The sequence below is a fragment of the Paramormyrops kingsleyae genome, chromosome 15 (genome assembly GCF_048594095.1).
Source record: "Paramormyrops kingsleyae isolate MSU_618 chromosome 15, PKINGS_0.4, whole genome shotgun sequence".
NCBI lineage: Eukaryota > Metazoa > Chordata > Actinopteri > Osteoglossiformes > Mormyridae > Paramormyrops > Paramormyrops kingsleyae.
In genome coordinates, this window is record NC_132811.1 from 2,597,776 (window position 1) to 2,611,865 (window position 14,090).

Genomic DNA, 14,090 nt, shown 5'->3' on the forward strand with positions numbered 1-14,090 from the left:
AGGACAGAACGGAGCCCTGGTGGGCCGGGGGCCTCTAAATTGCCCCCATCTGTCGCAATTAAGTAGGGGGAAGCCAAAGGAAGCCACATGCAAAAAGGAAGGACACATTCACCTTGTTAAAAGCCACACTGAGGGAATGTGTCCATGTGTGATACTGAGGACCACTAATGCTAATGCTAATGACAGGCACTGCCACAACCACCCAACACGCAATTTGTAGTAGTAATGTATTGATTATTTGTCAAACGCAGATGATATATATACACAATATTTAATTCAATATAGCTTTTAGATGCACCTCTGGGCAAAAGGACTGTAATTTTTAAGGCACACAGAGGTCTGGCTCAAGGAGACACAAATATACCTCACCATCACCGGCCAACATTAGCGTTCAGTCACTGAACACCTGACTGAGTTTGCGGCTTAAAGCTGGGACCCCTGCCTCCTTTTCAGGGAGGGGGGGGGCATAAGCAGCGCAGTGAGCAGCGACTGTTTAGCGAGCTTCTGTGCGGCACAGCCAGGCGGGGGGGGGGGGGGGTCTCACGTCTCCCCCCAGACCCCCAGCCAGCTTCCCTCCAGAAGCACCCCAGTCGCTGGACCCTCTATTAGTCATCATTGCGAGTCAATCGCCAGAGCTACGCCATTCAAGGTACATAGGGGACCCAGCATCTCTCAGCCATGTGAGCTAATCCTAAACAAAGCAGTGAACGGGACCCAGCACAGCATCCTAGGGAGGGAACAAATCGGGCTCATAAGCCCCTAATGCTGGATCTGAGCAGGAGATAAAATATCCACAGCTCATTGTATCCATGTTAGTGCATTTACCGCTTGGAGTTCATGAGCCTTCACTGCATACTGCTGAGAATGAGCATGAAACACACACACAGTGTGTTAATCTGCACACGGCACCCCTCAGCCCCCCCCCCCAGGACACCGCTGCTCCAAATAAGTATGCCGGAGCGGGTCAGAGGCTCACGGCACCCCGCTGAACAGCCCCAACCTGCCGGCCGGGGAGGGCACCAAAGACGACATTACATAACCGCTGTTTGTGCCGTCATCGCCGAGGCCCTCCGGACAGGAGCCGCTCTCTTTCATGGATCTCCGGAATCGCTCAAGGTCGGCTGGCTGAGATAGAGGGAGGCCCGTAACCGTCAGCGCCGCGCGCGTTCCCGGCCGCCGCCATCGCTGTGTCCTCAGCAGCTGGGATGGGCCGTGTTTAACCTTCCGGCACCCGAAAGCAGCAGGGGGGACAGAGGGCGGCCCAGAGCCGTTTTGGGACACGGGGGTCCATCGGCCCTAAGCTGGTCCCCTTTTAAAATTTCCTGAAACGAAGAGCGAGCCTGATACTGCAGACTAAGCGAGACACAGGACCGACACTCTCTGGCAGCTGTTTAAACAGCAGTGGTGACTCACGTTCATGCGAATCTGTGCAGCGTTTATGAGCCGTACAAACCTTCATAAACGTCACTCCTCTCCCGCTCCAGCAGCGATGCTTGAATGAAAAGAAAGGCTCACTCAGCAAGCCGAACGCCAGGCTGCCACCCGCAGAAGCGGGACCTCAGTCACCAAAGCAGAATAAGGTAAAAATAAAATACATTACATGTGGGCACGGCCGATTACCATCCAGGCAACGTTTTAATCGGTTATCCTGCAAATCCAGCTGGCATGACTGACTTTATAGGACATAAAGGAATTAATATTTCTAAATAAATGAATAAATATCTCAAACAGTCAGGCAGTAACAGAAAGATGCTTTAAAGGAAGGGGGTCCTTCCAATGAGGATTCAAGGCTGTGCATTAGTGAGCAGACTATTTTGCTAAATTTCAGTTGAACGGCCTGTAAGAGAACGTGTACGTGCATGCAGGGATAGAGTGTGAGGGAGACCAGCCCCTTTTACAGCGTAACACCGCGGTGCCTACCCTGCTTGACTGTATGGGGGGGGGGGGGGGGAGGTGCAGGGTGTCAGGCACGAAGACACAGGGCTGTGATGTCGACAGGGAGGCCACACCCTCATCAGACCTGACAGACACATTTCAGCCTGTAAACGGTGCCAGCAGCCAAGCCTGAGCACAGAATAAGGCTGGAAAATGCAGACTGCAAAAGGTCTTCAGTCCATCCAAACATCCATCCATCCCTCCCCCAATGACAGGGTCACTGTAAGCCTGGGGCCTATCCCAGGCAGAACAGGATACCAGGCAGGGAACCCTGTGTGTGTGTGTGTGTGTGTGTGCCCTGTGATGAACTGGCATCCTGTTCATACTGATTTTATAATCTGCCACAGTACAGCCATTTCCAAACCAGTTTCTGCAATAACCATCCAATAAACCATGTATTTGTTGACTCAACTACTAGCATGCCATGTTTTTCCTAATTAATTTACCTAGCTAATTAAGTTCATTCATTAAGTGAACTGGTGGTGCAATTTAACAAATGCATGGAATAGTTGGAGCGTGTCTGCAGTGAGGCTGGGGAACTGACACGCAGTTCTTCAAGCCAACCCGCAAGACGTCCTGCAAGACATCACTTTTTGCAAAACAAAAGAAATTCTTGGTATTTTTTTTCGTTGACTGCCTCAGACTTTTGCACTGTACAGTACTTGACATATTTTGCATTGCAATCATATTAAATAATGACATGTTTCACTGCGGGCACGACTGAATTATACACTGAGACATTTCCTCGAAACTTCATCCATGGCAGGAAACAGAGGTAATAAGGCAGAGACACCTTTGACAGCAGGCCAGTCTGTCTCAGGTTCCACACACACATAGATCCTATCACACACCTTGGGTAATTCAGAGATTCCAGTTCAACTGGGGCAGGAAACACTGGGAAAACATGCAAAATACATGCACATTATTTGTTTTTAAAAATTTGTCAAACTCAATATTGATCCGTAAAATTTATGGATCGATCTATTAGAGTAATATGCAGTGTCTCCCGGTCTCCAAGGTTCATTTCCCCTATGGGTAAACGTGGGTTGTACCGGACCGTATTGCAAGGCAGATTTGGGTGCCTCTTAAATGCCTGAGCAGTCCATTGAAATATTTGCCCTCAGGTGCAACAGAAACTTCCCCACAGCTGACGTGCCGTTGCTAGCTAACGTTACACTTGCCCTGATGTCAGGACAAGCCTAATGTTCTCCAGCTACTTTTAACCCCCGAACAAACAGTGACGTCAGCATATTTTCAGAGGGGGTGTTTTGCTACACGCCTAAACAGGAAGACATATTTCACCTGTCAGTCATTATGAAACATTATACAGTATTATTATTTGTACATTATTTCAAACAGAAAATGATTTAAAATGGATATAAAGTTATAGATTTTATAATGTTAAGATTATTTTAGAACTATGTAAAAAGTTTGTTTAGAAAATGTTCTTAGTGTTTAGGGAAGGGGGATTTATTAAAAGACGGCACAGTTACGGTTACTTATGGCTTGAGTTTGTATCTAGGTATGCAGGGCTGCTGTACAGTATTTTATATTTCATTCCTATTGGACTGATCGAATCGGAACCAAATCGAATTGAATTGAATCAAAGATTTAGGCTGTGAACTGGACATTAAACCTGTCCCAATGCCCAACTTTTGGCATTTTTAGTGTTTTGATTACAGTTCCAAATTTTTATAAAATTGAGGTTATCATTGTGGGGACCAAAAAAATGTCCCCACAAACAAAAAAGTTACAGGTTTTACCATATCATGGGAACATCTTGTCCCCACAATGAGGTAAATACAACCCTCCCCACAGAGCAGGGGAGGGATTCAAACCCACAACCCTGAAGATACGAGCACCGTTAAACACTAAGTCCTATATGCCAATATAATTCTCTGAAATAGGAAATTAAAATGTTATATAATATTTCGCTTGTATGACTGAGGATTAACAGTGAAGCATCACAGAGCTTCTGGAGAGTGAGATTAGGGTCAGGCAGACATAACGACAAAGGCAGCCAGACTGAAGGTTCATCAGAAAGAGAGAATTCAGAAAATCACGACAACAGCAGAGTGCAGTGAAGGTCACCCTATGGCATAAAGGGCGATTACACTGAGCTGGGTTCTACGGCTGAGTGCAGTGAAGGTCACCCTATGGCACGAAGGGCAATTACACTGAGCTGGGTTGTACAGCAGAGTGCAGTGAAAGTCACCCTATGACATAAAGGGCGATTACACTGAGCTGGGTTCTACGGCTGAGTGCAGTGAAGGTCACCCTATGGCATAAAGGGCGATTACACTGAACTGGGTTCTACGGCAGAGTGCAGTGAAGGTCACCCTATGACATAAAGGGCGATTACACTGAGCTGGGTTCTACGGCAGAGTGCAGTGAAGGTCACCCTATGGCATAAAGGGGCGATTACACTGAGCTGGGTTCTACGGCAGAGTGCAGTGAAGGTCACCCTATGGCATAAAGGGGCGATTACACTGAGCTGGGTTCTACGGCAGAGTGCAGTGAAGGTCACCCTATGGCATAAAGGGGTGATTACACTGAGCTGGGTTCTACGAGAGAGAACAGGTTCACATGCCAGGGCAAGCTGGAGCAGAATCAGCGAGAGTGCAGGAATCACCCCCGAGCAGTGCAGCCCCCCCCCACCCCACCAAGTCCTGAGACAACACAGGAAGGTTACTCAGCAACTCCCCTTCAGCAGGGGGGTAAACAACAGGCTCAAAGCAGATCTGAGGGAGGGAGTTAGACCCCCCCCCCGGTACTGCAGGGATTACTCAGCAGCTCATCTGTTGTGACCACTAACTAGGTTAAGCCAACAAACTAAGGGCATTTATTAGTACTGAATACCTCTGGATAAGCCACTTCTCATCACAGATTCACCCTGGAAAATGGCCACATCAATGTCTCTTTGAGGGAGAGACTGTCACTTGCATTCTGTCAAGCCTCGAGCAGTTACGAAACAATTAAACCTAGCAAACGAAAGCTTGCAACTGCAGATGTTTAAATTTTTTGTGAATATGCTGAGCCAAACTGAAACACTACACAAGACTCCATAAAGATATGTGATCTAATAGTTAGGAGAAGTGTATTTGTGATTGAAAGGTTGCTGGTTAATATCCCTGACCAGCAAGGTACCACTGAGGTACCCTGAGCAAGGTACTGCCCCCTGTGTGATAAAAAATAGGTGCCCACTGTTATGTTACAATGTCACACTGTGGTGTGTCAACAATGACAATTAATCACATTCCCCATATGTCTCATTGACAATAAGGCTTCAGCGGCTCCACCATGACATACACAAGCATGACCATTTTCCATCTTCTTCTGCACCCAACCTTCATGCAACATTTCACCTTTAAGTGTGTCCAGAAACGTACCTGTCCAATTTGCGTCTGGATGACAAAATATAAAAGTTCACCTCAGTTACTAGACAGAAAGCTGGTTACTAGACGAGCTCAGAACCACACGCACCAGCATTTCTGGGAGAGGATGAAATAGTGGTTTTGAGTTCATCATAGAAACCATCCCCAGAAATTTCTTTCGAGCCAGGTACCGTCTGTGAGTACTGAAGTCATTATTAAGACGATACTGTGGTTTCGAAAATTCTTATATTTAAGTAAATAAGTCAATATATTTGATGTTCTTTTTTTTTTTACCTTACATATGCTACAGTACAGTCACACAGAGTAAACATTGGGGGTATTACGATAATAATAGAGCTTACCTCAGTACTTTGAAATCTTTGCCCCCCCCCCCCCCCCAATTTGGCAAATTAAACCTCAACAATTTCAAAATACTACAATAGCGCTGTTTTTGAAAATACAGGCATTATCTCCCAGTACAGCATGATGGTATGAAAAATGAGATACCGCCCAAGCCCCACACGAGAGCTAGAGGCGAACGGAAAGGCTGAGAAGGTCTGCTTTAGCACGTCTAACAGCGAGCAGGACTACAAGGCGGGAGGAGCTCAGCCCAGGGAGCTCGCAGACGGGGAACGTGATTCATCCAGCGGGCCAGATGCTGGAACATTCAGGAGGAAGGAGACGGAAGATAGTAAGAGAGCAGCCTCCGGCAGGTACACAGGCAGCAGCTGGCTGAGAAGGTCTGGGCCGGACTGAAGCTTCCTGCATGGGAACAGACTGGTTCTCACCGAACACAGGAACTCTCTGCGTCTGACCATCAGGGAGCAAGTGCAGTCATAGCAACAGGACCTCTGTCAAACGCCAATGCCTTCACTGACACGTAAGCGCAAGCAATTTCATACATGGCCAGCCTCATGCTCCACGTTCCTGCATGCATACGCTTGCCCATGTTTACTTTCATGCAGACCAAACCATCGCTTTTCAAGGTGAGGAATGGAGGGATGGTTGGATCATCAGGAATGTCTGTTTCCAGGCAGCTGTGCACTGGTCACACAATCAACGTCGCCAGGTTTACAGCCGGCAGATTAACTTGGGAAAATGAGCTTCACTTTCTGTATTTCATCCGCATTGTGCTCAACTCGCGCTCGGTTCTGATACACTGGACTTCATAAATCACCAGCTCCTACAGTGTAACAGGGGGAAAATATAAGCTTCTGCTCCTGACCAACCTATCCGATCCAAGCCAAAACCAGAACATGCTTTATCTGAGGACACACTGGTCATCAAACTGCATCTGCAGAGACAGACAACAGCACTGCCGAGTACAATGGCCAAAGGAAGGCCTAACATTGGTCTGTTGGGCTTTTTGAAGGCACCTGGCACACAGAGAGAGAACAGTCACCAGGAAGGTCTGCCCAGCGGGCTGGTACCCAGCCGCCGAAAGGCGGGAAACCCAACACCAGAGAACAGGAAGTGACACGTTCCTTTCCTGTGACAAAAGGAGCCCAATAGGAGGACTCTGCAAACTGGGGAACATTTTTTATTCTTCACTTTAACATCTGCGGTCATAGATGTTAGACAATCACTCTGTATTTTACCCCTTTAAAGGAGGGAGAAGGCCTCAAAGCAGCAGGCCAGCTCGATGTGACAGGCCTGTTCCATGTGACAGGCACAGCTCCATGTGACAGGCACAGCTCCATGTGACAGGCCTGTTACATGTGACAGGCACAGCTCGATGTGACAGGAACCGCTCCATGTGACAGGAACCGCTCCATGTGACAGGCACAGCTCCATGTGACAGGCACAGCTCCATGTGACAGGCACAGCTCCATGTGACAGGCCTGTTACATGTGACAGGCACAGCTCGATGTGACAGGAACCGCTCCATGTGACAGGAACCGCTCCATGTGACAGGCACAGCTCCATGTGACAGGCACAGCTCCATGTGACAGGATGCGCTCCATGCGCAGGGCTTGCATCATGACGGCCGGCTTCGGCAGGATGAGCGCACATTGCCGGCTGCCAGCCTCCCCCCCCCCTCGCTTTGTGGGTCTGTCGGACGACGTAATGCCTGGAAGGGGCCCCCTTTCACTCGCTTCTGCCCACTGCCCACTGCCCACTGCCGACAGCGATCGGACCCGCATGCCAACGGGGAGAGAGGGGTCACCCACAACAAGGCCTGTCTTTATACACTCCCCATGTAATATACCAACGTAGATAGACAGCAGCATGACAGCCGTGGGGGGGGGGGGTAGGCGGTCGAAGCCAGTCCTGCCTCGATCTGGCCGGCACACCACTGGTGAGGCCCAAAGCTAAATAAATATGATTGACTCTATTGCAGATCGTTCCTTGGTCCACCAATATTTACTTCTCTCTCACTCTCCCTCTCTCTCTCCCTCACTCTCTCTCTCAATATTCTTCCTACCGTTCATCACTTACTAACGGCTGCAGTGCAGAGGCAGCTAAGAACAGTGAATGATGGCAAAACTGAGAGTAAACACAGTATTAATTACAAACTGCTAAATTAACCTTCTAGACGGGGAGTGGTTATACTTTGCAGCAAAGACAAAATATGAAAAACTGGAGTAAGTTTTTTTATTTATTTATTTATTACGTATATGTGAGCAGTGGTGGCTTAATGGTTAGGGAAGAGCACTTGTAATTGAAAGATTGCTGGTTCAAATCCCCGACCAGCACATCACCACTGAGGTACCCTGAGCAAGGTACCACCTCCCCCACACTGCTCCCCGGGCGCTGAATAAGCTGCCCCCTGCTATGTCACATATGGGTTAAATGCAGAGGATATATTTCGTTGTGGTGTGTAAACAACGATCACTAAATTCTATTCTCAGAATTCATTGTATCAGTAGCTACAATGGATAGGTATCATGCCAAAACAAAAATGGCGATTTAGTCGTGTCTGAGAGCAACATAAAATTGAACATGCCACCACAAGCTGCTATAAATTCTTGTAATTACATATTGGAATCTAGTGCAGACTTTCTTTCCCAGAACAGGCAAGGTCTCCAGTGTTCCATGTTATTCTGATTCAGGTCCAACGCGAGGACCACCAAGATGCTCAGCTGCATCTTAACAGCCAGCATGCAAACGAAAAACCCAACATCTTCCTATGAAAAAGAATGATGTACAGAGGAGAGCTGCAGAACATTCGTGATGAGTAGCAGGGAATAGAGAAGGTTGTCTTGTTTTTTAGATGAACCTGTTGGTTTGAGGTCACACATGTGCCTAGAAATGCTCTGTAGCTTGAGAAACTAATGTCTGGACATCTCTGCAGAACTGACCATTGGAGTCTTGCAATGTTCCATAAAAAAAATCAACCAGGTACCTCCTTCCTTATATAGTGATTTCTCAGGACAGACAGATTCAGGGCGACATCTATTTAATTTATTTCAGTGTGGCAGCAGCTTAACCCTAACCCATTCACAACCTAATCATCGCAGCCAGAATCGGATACCTGCGACATCTCTGACAACAAAACACAGACAAGGAACCGGCGAGGTCCATTAATGTGACCCATAAGAGAATAACAGAGTGATAAGGTAGGTGGAGCTGAAAGACGACCTTAATGAAGGTGACAGGTGACCGGCGGCCGCGACAGGTGCGGATGCAGCACGAGAAGCCACCTTTAAATCAGGACTGGCCACTTTCTTTTTATTTAGCGCACAAAAAGACACAAAACGGTTCGGCCACTTCAGTGATTGTTTCAATCAGAGGTGACGGCAGGCCGCGCAGGTTAGGGCTGCCGATGCCACGACCGAATAATCATGATGATATAACCCAAAAACATTCGGGTGAATCTGCTATACCGTAGGATTTGGAGCGGGTAAATCTGACGGCACGGTCATTCTTAAAAACGCCACACAAACTCTACACCGTGCGATAATTTTGCTTTGCACCGTAATAACCCCAAGCAGACACTCATCGGCAGATTTCTGAATTGTCACGCTTCGGCTCAGCGGACCGACCCCGATACTTCAATGCCAAAGACAGTACACTGATGCAGCTATCCCTATGTACCTATGTCCACGGCGTCCGTGCCCTGGCTGACAGCGATGACAGCGTCCGTCTCGTCGGGCGCCGCGACGCCGGGTAACGGTCTCCGCTCCCCGCCCTTGGAACGACTCGCCGCTGCCTCCCCCGCCGCTTCCATGCGGGATCCCGAACACAGAGCAGGATGGCAAACAAATAATCCGAGCAGAGGCGAACCAAAGGGAGGCGACCGACAATACAGTAGATCAAGAAGACATACGATGAATGAATTGATCTAATACGTTAACTAGAAAACCACGTAGCTCTGCATTGATCGTCTCATCCTCATCGGCGTACGCGCACCGCCGGGGACCTGAAAGTGCGTCTCCTATCGCTACGGCTGCGATGTTTGTGTGCTCTTCTTCGCGCATTTACATAGCAGCTCCATTCAGGCGTGACGGGGGCATGGCCGCCATCTAGTGTCTCGGAGTGTAAAGAGAATATCAGTTGGTGACGTCATGTGATTGAAATAAAAAATGGAGTTAAATGCCAACATTACGCCCGATATTTTGCTGGATTAAAATATTTGCCTATTACATTTTATTAAAGCGTTAATAAATGTATACGATTATTATTATTTAACTATTAATTATTTTTATTGCTCAGCGGATTTTCAAAGCAGTATTTCAAAACATTTGCAAAAAAAAAAAACCTTTAGTATTATTTGTTTAAATGGGTAAATTTGTAGGGATGCAGAACATCAGCTAAACGTCTTAGTTTCGCTTATTGTATGCATTATAAAGATCTTACTATTCCTACTTAATAGTAGTTGTGCAAAACAATGATAACTATAGGTCTGTCATAACAATGTTTAAGTATAGACCTTGAGAAAATCATGATCCATTCATTTATTAACTGCTTAGCTTGGTCATGAGCTGGTGACTTATAGAATCCGGTTTTTCAAAACCGAGTGTGAGATGAGCACACTGAACTGAAAACAGTGCAGATGAAATCAAGAAGTTTCCAAAGTTAATCTGTTGGCTGTAAACCTTGCGATGTTCCTTGCTTGAGTAGTGCTCAGTGCAAGGCTAGGATGCACTTTGGGCAGTATTGGGCGGTATGCTGGTCCATTATGCAGCACATGCACGCACACACCCACACGCACAGTCATGCAATATGGGCAGCTGAGACGACAATTAGCCTCCCTGCATGTCTTTGGACTGTGGGAGGAAACCTGAGCGCTGGGAAGAAAAACCACAGCACATGGTGCCAACAGGCAAACTACACACATGCAAAGCAGAAGTGGGATTCAAACCCACAGCCCCAGAGGGGTGAAGCAGCAGTGCTGCCCACCGAAGCCCAACTTATTAAAGTAATTGATTAACGAAAGAAACTCATGGAATGAAATGCATGTATTCTTAAAATCAGCAATATCTTAATGCAAGGCACCCAATTAAACATAACAGATCTATTGTTTAAGCGAAATTTAAAATATCTTTATGTTGGTGTACATCTGTGATATTGTATCTGTCAAAATGTGTTAACTTAGCCCAGTTTCTAAAATTATTTGATACAAGCATACAATTAGTTTTCTGAACTACATTTGTTCATAATTACTTTTTCAGCAAAACATAACAATGCTATTCCTTTAGTCCAGACAGAAATTCTTTGTTGCAGCTGATAAGTACTTTTCAGGATATTTGTGCATCCTACAAATATATATATATATATATATATATATATATATATATATATATATATATATATATATATATATATATATATTTCATGGTACTCTGAGCTTTAAATGTTGCCTGAAGAGGTGATGTGTTTTTGAAGGGCAGTATTGTGGATATTCTTCATCTGGCCATAAATTGTGAATGTACATTGCTGCACCGCCTCATGCATAAATAGCCAACATGGCATTTATATTCAAGACACTAGAGGGCTAACGTCAGCTCTAACTCATTGTGTTATTTTTATTTTTAACAGCTCAGAATTTCCATGGAGTTCTGGCGTCTTTGACGTGATGACACTCCTGTTCAACGGACTGTAATGTTGATGTCGGGCGGCTCCTGTTTCAGCTCCCAGCTGATGGGTGCCTTGCAGAGTTTTGATGTACCACGTCTCCATGGTGAGGACAAGATGGAGGACAGGGAGAACCCAGCAAGGGGGGGTGAGGACCGGCCATGGGGGGCGGGGCTGAGTGCATTTCAGATAATGATTTGGATTTGACAATTCTTGTTAAGAAAAACTGCAGTGACACAGTACTGTTCTACTCATGATTTATTTATTTATGTATAAATTATTGCCAGGTACAAAGCCAAATAAGCAAATAAACAAAGTCAATCATTTGTTGTATAATGTATCGCCTAACTTATTGTATAATCATTACTAAGCAGCTCTGACATTTTCCTTGCGTCCTTTTTCTGACAATGAAATTGCTTGTATCAGTTTACTGATTGTAACAGAAAAACAACAATGCCAGTCTGGCTCGGCTTCAGACCCGGAGACTGTATCAGGAAGCTGGATTTTTGGGTTAACAAGATAACGTGTTGGATTTAAGGTAGTCTGGGCTAAATGTAAGTCAGTTAATGTAAAGTCCACTTAAATATGTTACTATAAATCCAACAAATTATATAGCTAACAAACATCAGTTCATTTCGTGATACAGGCCGCTACTCGGCCCAGTGGAGGCAAATGGGGTGTTAGTACTGGTCGACCTTCAGTGCTGTCCCTACAGTCTACACAAGGGGGTGCTGCAAGAATGCTGTATTGGAGAAACATAGCAGCGATTTGGGGCGACTCAACGAAAGTGCAAAGAGAAGGACACAAGTGGCAAACACTGCCTGCTAAGTAGCCATGTGATAATTTACATTCCGGGAATTACAGGATGAAAGGCAAGGTTCCGGTCTAGACTGGGTTCCAGTCCCTGAATGGGCATATTCATAGGCAATTTAGAGACGCCAATTAATTAATAAACTAACTTCCTGGCAGAACTGAAAGCACTGGATTTGGAAATGAGGTCCAGATTTGAAGATCACTGGTGTACAGTACAGCTGTAAAGTCTGAAAGTGTGCTTTAAATGTGTATGTCACTTAAATAACATACAATTTTATAAACCAGTTAATACACCAAACAGAAAACAACGTGGAACTGTATTTACCCAATACCCCTTTATAGACTTAGTAGTTAATACATTAGCCAACAGAACCCAAACCTTAATATATGACAAAGTAAGAGAGATAAGGCTTCCTGACCCCTGCACCAGGAAACACGCCTGGTGTTGGTTTGCATACCATGTTTATCTGACTTAGACTAAATAGATGTTTGTGCTGAATACACACACTGTCCACTGTATCCCTACAAACAATATGTGTGTTTTTGTTAGGTGATTCTGATAAAATCTTGGGCCAGTGACAACCAAATACCGATGAAGGTATTTTAAAACTGTCTGTAAAAGCCTAACAGATAAGATAGTTTATTGTAAGATAATTTTCATAATTTTGTTCCACAGTTATTATTTCTGTTTATTAACAAAAATGTCACAAAAAAGAAAAGATAAAACATACTGCTGTGGTTGGGGGTCTCAGAACTGCTTATATCCCTAAACACAACCCATACATATATACATGGGGGAAGGCTTGAACCCGGGCTAGCCACTACACTACCAGGCCACCCAGCTGACTAATTCATGATATATGTGAACCCAGTTTCCTCTTGGTTTCATTGTTTCTCTGTTAGTCTAGTGATTGCTTGGAGTAGCTCAGTGGGCTAAACTGTGGTGGGAACTAAGGTGTCTCGGAATATATATATATATATATATACACACACACTGCCAGGCCAAAAAATAGGCACCATTTGAATTTTTCATTGGACCGCCTTTAGCTTTGATTATGGCGCACATTTGTCATGGCATTGTTCCCACAAGCTTACGCAACATCTCACCCTTTATTTTCATCCAGATTTGCATTAATTTCTCACCGAGATCCTGTATTGACAAGCGAGTTGAACCTCCATAAAGCCTCCTTCATCACATCCCAGAGACCTTCAATGAGGTTAAGGTCACAACTCTGTGGTGACCAAGTCACGCGTGAAAATGATTCCTCATGCTCCCTGAACCACTCTTTGACAATTTGAACCCAGTGAATCTTGGCATTCGTGTCCTGGAATATGCCCATGCCAACAGGGAAGAAAAAATCCATTGATGATGGATGGAGATCTAACCTGGCCATTCAGTAGATTCAGGTACTCAGCTGACTTTACTTTATTGCTGCATAACGTTGCAGGACTGTAATAATGATCTAGTCATTGGCTTTTAAGTATTTGCTGATATAAATTCAAATGGCGATGTTTTTTTTTTGCTGGGCAGTGTATATAAATTAGTTTTGCCCAACAACTTGTGAGCGTGTGCCCCATGACGGACCGGCTTCCCACGCTGGGCGTGCCCCATGACGGACCGGCGTCCCACGCTGGGCGTGTCCCATGACGGACCGGCGTCCCACGCTGGGCGTGCCCCATGACGGACCGGCTTCCCACGCTGGGCGTGTCCCATGACGGACCGGCTTCCCACGCTGGGCGTGCCCCATGACGGACCGGCGTCCCACGCTGGGCGTGTCCCATGACGGACCGGCGTCCCACGCTGGGCGTGCCCCATGACGGACCGGCTTCCCACGCTGGGCGTGTCCCATGACGGACCGGCTTCCCACGCTGGGCGTGCCCCATGACGGACCGGCGTCCCACGCTGGGCGTGCCCCATGACGGACCGGCGTCCCACACTGGGTGTGCCCT

At 46.2% G+C, this 14,090-nt stretch overlaps 1 protein-coding gene across 4 annotated transcripts in view; it reads right to left on the minus strand.

Moving 5' to 3' along the window:
- Nucleotides 1-9,717, minus strand: part of LOC111860294 (phosphatidylinositol 4-phosphate 5-kinase type-1 gamma-like) — a 34,110-nt gene extending 24,393 nt beyond the window's left edge. For all 4 annotated transcript variants that reach the window (XM_023843850.2, XM_023843849.2, XM_023843848.2 and 1 more), the window contains exon 1: nt 9,348-9,717. In XM_023843850.2, the coding sequence (XP_023699618.1) occupies nt 9,348-9,480 (133 nt within the window). In that variant the 5' untranslated portion in view covers nt 9,481-9,717. The remainder of the gene's footprint in view (nt 1-9,347) is intronic.
- Between the last annotated feature and the right edge of the window lie 4,373 nt (nt 9,718-14,090).